General features: G+C 41.1%; 1 protein-coding gene across 1 annotated transcript in view; it reads left to right on the plus strand.

Annotated features, from left to right (window-relative positions):
• Positions 1 to 8,377, plus strand: part of NIBAN1 (niban apoptosis regulator 1) — a 101,678-nt gene extending 93,301 nt beyond the window's left edge. The window contains exons 12-14 of the mRNA XM_006135801.5: positions 1 to 89; positions 2,028 to 2,139; positions 3,498 to 8,377. The exon at positions 1 to 89 is cut by the window's left edge and continues 19 nt beyond it. Of these exons, the coding sequence (XP_006135863.3) occupies positions 1 to 89; positions 2,028 to 2,139; positions 3,498 to 4,900 (1,604 nt within the window). The 3' untranslated portion in view covers positions 4,901 to 8,377. The remainder of the gene's footprint in view (positions 90 to 2,027; positions 2,140 to 3,497) is intronic.
• The last annotated feature ends 251 nt before the right edge of the window (positions 8,378 to 8,628 follow it).

Raw genomic sequence — 8,628 nt, forward strand, 5'->3', positions numbered from 1 at the left:
GCACTATACGGAAGAAAATATTTCAGGAAGCATTGGTACAGATCACATTGCCCACAATGCAGAAGACGTTGGCTTCAGCTTGCAAACCAGTAAGTAACTTTATGGCTCCACACTGGGAAAAAAAATGAAAGGGAAGGCAGAATTAACACTTTGATAGCTATATACTAGGCCACCTAATGCAAATTAGCCACAGATGGTTATCTTAAGTAGCTGGTCATATGGCCAAAATGATCTTGAGGGTGATCAGTTTGGTGTATTGGTGGTGGTGAAAGGATAAAAGATGTGGCTCTGATTTGGGGTGGAGAGAGAATTCAAATAAATAAGTTAGCTTCTGAAATGTTTTGGCAGTCTGTCACCGGGTGGGGTCGTGGTCAGACGCCCCGACCCGCTGATATTCAGAGCTGCGCCGGTCACCGCCCGGTTCAGTGCCTCCCAGGCGGAGTGGGGGGTCCGGGCCCACCCTCTCTCCGGACCCCGACCCAGGGCCCTGTCACTGAGAGTGTGACTCTCAGTGGTAACAGGGGGGTTATTAACCCCAAACACACCTGCTCCCGGGTTCCACGGCCCGCCCTGGGTCCTATTCCACTCCGCCAGCCATTGGCCGCGACAGTTACCCTCCAGTCCCAGTGGTGTCCTTGCCTTCCGCGTCTCCCCCTTGTCCGGGCATCTCATTCACCTCCGCCTTGCCCTTGCCACCAGGTTCCTCCGGCTCCGGCCAACCCCCTCTGGCCGCTCCGGCTCCCTTTGTACCCCGCTCACTCTCTGTCCCACACTTCCGGGTTCCCCCCTCCCCCTCCGGCGTCGCGCCCGTGACGTCATCAACGCCGTGCCCGGGCGCCCCATGATGACGTGCCGCTTCCTCATCGTTCAGGCGTCCCTGGGCCGGACGGCCCGTAGCGTTCGTTTCCCTGCCGCCGGCTGTTTCTGGTGACGCTGGCGAGTGGCGGGGTTGCTCCACCCCGTCACACAGTCCTATGCAAATCCCAGTCACTGCTCTTCTGTGTAATGGGGGTAATGGGAATTATTCCAGGTGGTAATGACTAAGGCTAAAATTAAGTCTGTGACTTCCATGACATTTTTCATTTCATCCCTGGAGTGGCAGGGCTGGAGCTGTCACAGCTGGCAGGGACCCTGGAGCTCTGAGTCGCTGCAGACATTGGCTACCCTTGCAGCTCCCAGCCACTGTACAGGACCCCAGAGCACTGAACTGCCAGGGATGGTGGGAAGAACCCCCGAGTTCCAAGACACCACATGCAGTGCGGAGACTCTGGATCTCTGAGTTGCTGCAGGTGTCAGGGGAATTCAGAGCTCCAAGCCACCGGCCCTAAAGCTGTGAGCCACTCTGAGCTCTCAGAAACTGACTGGGCACCTGGCTCACCCCCGAACTCACAGCTATTTTTGATGTTAGAGGAACCTTAGTGCTTCCAGCTGTTATTGTGGTGGGTTCTGGACCCCACCCCTTTTCCTGCAGCAGGGCTCGGCTCAGCCTTTGTGAATTTTTTGTTGTTGCCCTTGACCCATCTATAACTTTCACTAAATATAACTGAGACAAAATCTTAACCTTAGTGATTACTCAGTTGCTACCTAGCTGGATTGTATATGAACCACTAAGCTACACATGCTGTACCCCAGTCACAAATGCCTGAGTACCCTGTACCCTGATGGGGTTGATGAATTTGCCTCAGAGGACAGGTATAGACTTAGTCACTTTCTCACCTGCTGCATTATTTAGAATGTAAGAGTTCACAGAATCATAGAACACTAGAACTGGAAGGGACCTCGAGAGGTCATCGACTTCAGTCCCCTGGATGGATACATTATTTTTTTAGCGTGCTTAAGGCAATGAGGTATAAAGAATACTGGTAAATGGGAAGCATGCTGTGAACATATGCAGCTCATTTAGCAGTTGTTGTGAAAAGATCTCTCACATAGGAGCAGACAGGGTTCTTTTCTGGGCTGATTAAACCTTGAGGATTCCAGAGAGTCACATTTTTATACGTTTATTCTTTCTTTGTGTCTCTGCACAGGAGTTGCAGAAATATGAACAGTACGTCTTTGCTGATTACACCAGAGTGGTACAAGTAGAGAATGTTTATGAAGCCATTTTATTTCAGACATTGCTTGATGAAACTCTAAAAGGTAGGAATGCTTCTGAGATGATAGTAACATTGTTTAGAATGTGAGTCTGTGAGGTTTTATTTCAGAGCCAGTGATAGATTTGAGCTGCCTTATTCAGGTCCAGGTCCCAATTTTCTCAGAGGCAGGAAGTGTGAAGAGTTTACAAGTTTTGATTCACCCCATTAAAGAGATGGGGCAAGCCATGAAGTTTGGATTCAGGTCTGAACTTCCCGAAAGCTTGGGATATTGAGATTCACAGTGTGGTTCAAGCCATGAAAATCGTATTATCTCCAGTATACCTTGGTTCCCCTGGGCCAAGAAGCAAAGTTTTTCTCAAAGCCCTGAATTTTCAAAGAATTGATTACATCTAATGGCAGTCAGACTGAATTTCTCAGAATATTGCCAAAATATAATTGTCAATAGATCACTGGTATTAAGAAGAGCTGTCTCTACACATCTGTCTGTGTGGGCATCGGAGAATGAAAAAGTTCTTCATAATATTCACAGGTTACAATAGGGATATTGCTGTCTTCCACAAATTCTAACTTGTTTTCTGGCCCAGAATTGAGGTTTTGCCATTAAAATAGAATACAAATAGAAATGTTTGATATTCAATTAAAATAATCCTCTAGTTCTAGATTTAAATGTCCTCCCATAGTGTTTTAAACCCAGACACAGTGGCTACGTCTAGACTGGCATGATTTTCCGCAAATGCTTTTAGCGGAAAAGTTTTCCGTTAAAAGCATTTGTGGAAAAGAGCATCTAGATTGGCACAGAAGCTTTTCCGCAAAAGCACTTTTTGCAGAAAAGCGTCCATGCCAATCTAGACACGCTTTTGCGCAAAAAAGCCCCGATCGCCATTTTTGCGATCGGGGCTTTTTTGCGCAAAACAAATCTGAGCTGTCTACACAGGCCCTTTTGTGCAAAAGCTTTGCACAAAAGGACTTTTGCCCGAATGGGAGCAGCATAGTATTTCCGCAAGAAGCACTGATTTCAGACAGTAAGAAGTCAGTGTTCTTGCGGAAATTCAAGCGGCCAGTGTAGACAGCTGGCAAGTTTTTCTGCAAAAGCAACTGCTTTTGCGGAAAAACTTGCCAGTCTAGACACAGCGTTAGTAGTCTGTTAGTGTACGGGACATGGAAAGTGTAATTTATTATTAATGTTCCATTGCCCAAGCTGAGTGAAATGAAAAAAGCACAAATAATTAAAATTGGGTCTTATTTATATTATTATAAATTATCAATTATTATTATTATTATTTTATTATTATTATTATTATTTTATTATTAATAAAAGCAATAAAGGAATATTTTTATTCTGAGTGTTCTTAAGTGTCAGTTTTTTCAGATCTATTTGACTGATCTTTTTGCCCTACTTAGTAATAAAAGAAGCTGCCATTCTGAAGAAACACAACCTCTTTGAGGACAACGCAAACTTGCCATGCGAAAGTGTGTCCAGTTTAACTGACTTGAAGACGCCTTCAGGATCAGCACACGCCAGTCCTGCTAAGACACTGTCCATCACGTTAACAGAAACATCAAATACCGAAATTCAAAGTAATGAACTGCTTGTTGTGTCAGAAAAAATAACCCAGGAGACATGTCATGATGCTAGAAAGCCATCAGACAATGAAGAAGTAGTGTCTGTCAATGTATCTAGCAGTCTTACACTTAGCAGTAAGAAAGTGATCATTACAGACATCCCTGACAAACTGGAGTCTTGTCCTTTTACTCTTAAGGAAGAAAAGCCTGCGGAAATGAAAACTTCCCAGAATGAAAGTGTAGTGGAGACAGGGTTTAGAGAGAACACAAGCAACGGAAGTAAGATACAAGAAGAGGCTGTGGAGGAAAAGACAACTTCCCAGAATGAAAATGTGGTGGAGTCAGAGTTTGGAGGGAACACTGAAAAAGAAAATAAGGTACAAGAAGAGGAGAGACATCTTACAGCCCCTGACACTGTGAATGAGATCAGAAGCTTGCTGACGGTGACAGTTGAATTACCAGCAGTTGCTCCATCTGAGAACAAAAAGGAAGTGGTAAATGAATGTGAAATTTTGAAGTGGCAGGAACATAGGGAAGAGAGTGATGAAAGCAGCAGAACTAATGCAGAAACAGGCCAAAAAGACCAGGTAATGAATAAAGAAGTGGAACATTCTGAGCTCAGAATGGAGCAGCCATCCCCATCCAGTTTTGGTACAGATGATACGAATGTAATGATCATTTCAGAAGGAGGCAACCATGTAACTCAAGCAGAATGTTTGGAGATACCTGAAAAAGGGGATGTGCCTCAAGAGGCAAAGGCAGAAATGGAGACCAACCAAAGTGTCTGGTATACTGTTCTGGAAAGCTGTGAAGCTATTAATGACAAATCGCAACCAGAAGTACCCACTGAAAGCATAGTTGGAGAGAGAAGATCTGATCTGGAGGAAGCAGGTGATGGTCACATTCATGCTGTCCCAGTGGAAACAGATGCTGAGAGCTTTCTTGGGTGTTCTCCTGAAAGTCCTGATGCAACAGAAGTACCCATTTTGAGTACTGAAAATGTAAGAATAGAAACGACTGATGATTTTCAGGTTTCACTAGTGCTAGAGGAAGATAAGCTTAGCCCAGCTGAGGTTACAGTGGATATTAAATCTGAAAGCTTTACCGTTACTGCAAGTGAAGAGTGTCAGCCTGCAGGTGCATCTTCTCAAAGTGCTGAAATCACAAGCTCAGTAGGAAGTGAAACTATCACACCAGAAAACAGTGAGGAGAGTTGTACAGTGCAACCCTCTGAAGAGTAAAAAAGTATTGGTCAGAAATATACACACCAATCCTGCAGCTCTTTCTCAATCCGGCAGTCCTCTTGAAATCAGGAATATTCACATGGGGAAAAGGCTGCAAGAATGAGCCCATCTGCAGCATTGCCAACCCTTGCATTTTCATCATTAAATTTAGAGTACTTGGAGGGTTTTGTTACAGGCCCAGCTGCTGGATTCTCAACTTTCATTTTTAAAAATGTCAATTTCCAGCCCTCATTGTGGAAAAAGCTTAATGACATGACCCCCCAAATGCTTGAACACCTCAATGCACATGTAAAGAACCAAAATATATTATTTTTATATCTCACTGATTTTAAGACAACCTTATGATTTTGGGGGACTGACTCATATTTTTTTAAATGCTTGAAATTGGCAATATTACAACAGTTCTTAGCTTAAATTACTCAATCAAAATGTTTTTAGGATCTGCATAGAGTGTTTTATACGGAAAACATTTCAGTCTCTCAAGTAGTGTCGTTACTAATTAGTAGGTTGTTCAGCAGCCACCTTGCATGTCAGCTTTGAGCTTTGTGAGCTGATTAAAATAATTAAGTAATCAAAGTGTTGACAGATATTAAGACAATGAAGTGTTCTGATTTTTCTGCAATATTTAATACTGGGAAAACACTGGGAGCAGGTTTCTCAATCCCACTCTGCACTTCTAGGTTACATAGCCTTTCAGAGCACTTTACAGCTATTTCCTTCTTTTTTAATCTTTACAATAAAACCAGCTAGCCTAATTATGCAGCACCAATCTGCCGCACTTACTAGCGTACATTCACCCACAATCCAAAATACATGAGTTCTGTACTGTAGTCCTGCAACAAACACTCCCACTGACTTCAGTAAGAGTTACACGCATGAAAAATGTTGCAGGAATGGATGAGACTATTTCACCAAATCTCCAAAACATGGGAAATCAGAATGAAGTATGTATGTATGAAGCATCAGAATAAAATGTCTCATACCATAATCATACCATTTACTCTCCAATTTTCTGATGCAATGGAAGGGAAAGTAGCTAAAGAACAAGTTGGTTGTCTTAGGTTTTGTAAGAAAAACTGATCATATTTCAAAAGTAACTTCAGTTGGGAATACTTTATCATGTACAAGATTAATACCACCACACCAAATTGTGGTCCATATACAAACTGCATGTATATTTTGCACGTACAGATTAGAGATTTTGGTCACAGAAATTCTTAGAAGTGAAAAATGGAGTTTTAGGAAATTGAACATTGAACTGTATCTGCAATGTTAGAGGTTGGTTTGAGACACCTTAAACATTTGGCCCAGGGAATAAGTACAATTCAGTATGAATAAGGGTTGCAAAATAGGACCCATAAAGAATAATATTGGAAAGTAATGTCCTTTTCAAGTGTTAACAAAGATCTGACAGCATAACCTCAGTCTTGTTTAACTATAGGAAATTTTGTAAGGACCACAGTGAGAGACAATCCAAGTATTATACAGCACTACCAGGGAAGATACACTATCTGAACAGACAATCTTATGTTCAGATATGCCATGTTATTGGTTAACTTGATCAAGCAGAAGCTTCATATATCATAATTGTAGGAATATAGTCAAAAACATTTTTTTGTGGGACTGGTCATGAATTTGTTTTTGATACAGAAATATTCATATTAGAGTCTCACACAACCAATTGCCAACTAACAGTCTTATGGATAATTCCAGATTTCATATTAGTACTAAAAATTAAGGAGTGATTTCTACCATGCATGAAAATTAATCAGAGCATGTCTCCTGTAACCATCTCTTTGGTGGTAGGATATATTTCCAGTATGGAATTCTGTGTGGCTGAAGAATAGCAGGATAACAACAACTATAGCCTACATACAGGACTGCATTTTACCACTAAAGCTATTTAGAAATGAAATTATTTTGAGGTACTTTCTACATGTGCAGAAAAAAAAAGAAAAGAAGAGAATTTAGCATAAATGTTCTCCTCCAAAGTAATATTTAATCATTCACATTACAGGCTTAGATTTGGGGCAATACTTCTCTGTGCATATTTAATAATTTGAGGGTTGACTATAAGGGTGCATCTACACTGTTCCTGGAGCTCGAAATAAGCTTTGCAATTTGAGCTACACACACTGGCACCCTTTTCCGGAAATGCTTAAAACGGAACAGTTTTCCGTTATAAGTATTTCTGGAAAAAGCACGTCTACATTGGCAGGATGCTTTTCCAGAAAAGCACTTTTTCCGGAAAAGCATCCGTGGCCAATGTAGACGTGCTTTTCTGGAAAAAAGCCCCGATCGTCATTTTCGCGATCGGGGCTTTTTTGCGGAAAAGACTACTGTGCTGTCTACACTGGCCCTTTTCCGGAACAGTTTTTCTGGAAAAGGACTTTTGCCCGAACGGGAGCAGCATAGTTTTTCCGGAAAAACACTGACAATTTTACAGTAGATCGTCATTGCTTTTCCGGAAAAGCAAGCGGCCAGTGTAGACAGCTGGCAAGTTATTCCGGAAAAGCGGCTGCTTTTCCGGAATAAGTGGCCCAGTGTAGACACAGCTCTAGTGTAGCTTATTTTGAGTCAATTTTGAAATAGCTTACTTTGAAATTTGGTGTTGTCTACACAGCACTTATTTCAAAATAAATCACTATTCTAAAACGTCCCTTACTCCTTGTGGAATGAGGTTACAGGGACATCAGAGTTGCTAGCCTGTTATATTTTGAAATAATGGGCACGCTCAAAAGATGAGGAATAGCTATTTCATATATCCACCTCTGGTATTCCAAAATAGCGCTGCAGTGTAGACATTGCCTAAATGTGTAGTGTGGGGTTTTTGTAAGTAGAATGGGCAAGATTGAGAAGATTAATCTTAGTATCTTTTATTCTACAGTTTTGAATTCAAGTTATTCATATCAGTAGGTGTGTGTTTTGTGTTTTTATTTACATTTTTCTTTGTTTCCTTTGTACTAAGATTAAGGATAAACAAGTGCATACCCCCACCTCTATAGAGTCTTGGAAGGTTACATGTTTTTGTTTTATTCTGAGTTGAATGAACATGGTGTCAAGCATCAATTCTCTTGTAATTCCTTCATTGCAAGATTGCTTTGGATCTTTGATCAACAGAAATCATTCATTGATGAATTATAACTATTTTTGTAATTTTCCAGCAATATTATCCAGATTGAATTTCCTCAAAGTACTGATGATAAGACTTATTCCTTTACCTCATGATTTGGGGATGTAAGAATTAATTGTTTAAGAGTTCTAAAGTGCTTTGAAGAGGAAAAGAGCTATTTACGTATTGAGTGCTGTTGTTGTTGTTATTGTTGTTATTATTATTATTATTTTATTATTATATTTCAATTGGCTACCAGCTTGAGTAGACAAAACAAGAAACACATAACTTGCTTATAACTTTGTAACTTGATAAAAATGCTTATAAATAAATAAAATATGGTCATCCCTTTCATTGCTTGATCTCAGAGGTGGGTTTTGAAAGTGAATTTGATACATGTGTGAGACATATCAGATGCACTTTACTTCAGATCTCATTCCTGCTGGTTCATATTTTTATCAGATGAGTCACTAGAAAACCATCTCAGGTCATTGCGAGCTGTAGACCTGAACTCTGATTCTCCTGCATGGTGGCGATAAATGCGATGCTACCTCTAGAAGAGGTATTGTCTGTTAGGCTTAAATAAGTTTCCTAAGAGCTGAGATTCTAAATT

This window comes from Pelodiscus sinensis, chromosome 9 (genome assembly GCF_052426305.1).
Source record: "Pelodiscus sinensis isolate ZL-2025 chromosome 9, ASM5242630v1, whole genome shotgun sequence".
NCBI lineage: Eukaryota > Metazoa > Chordata > Testudines > Trionychidae > Pelodiscus > Pelodiscus sinensis.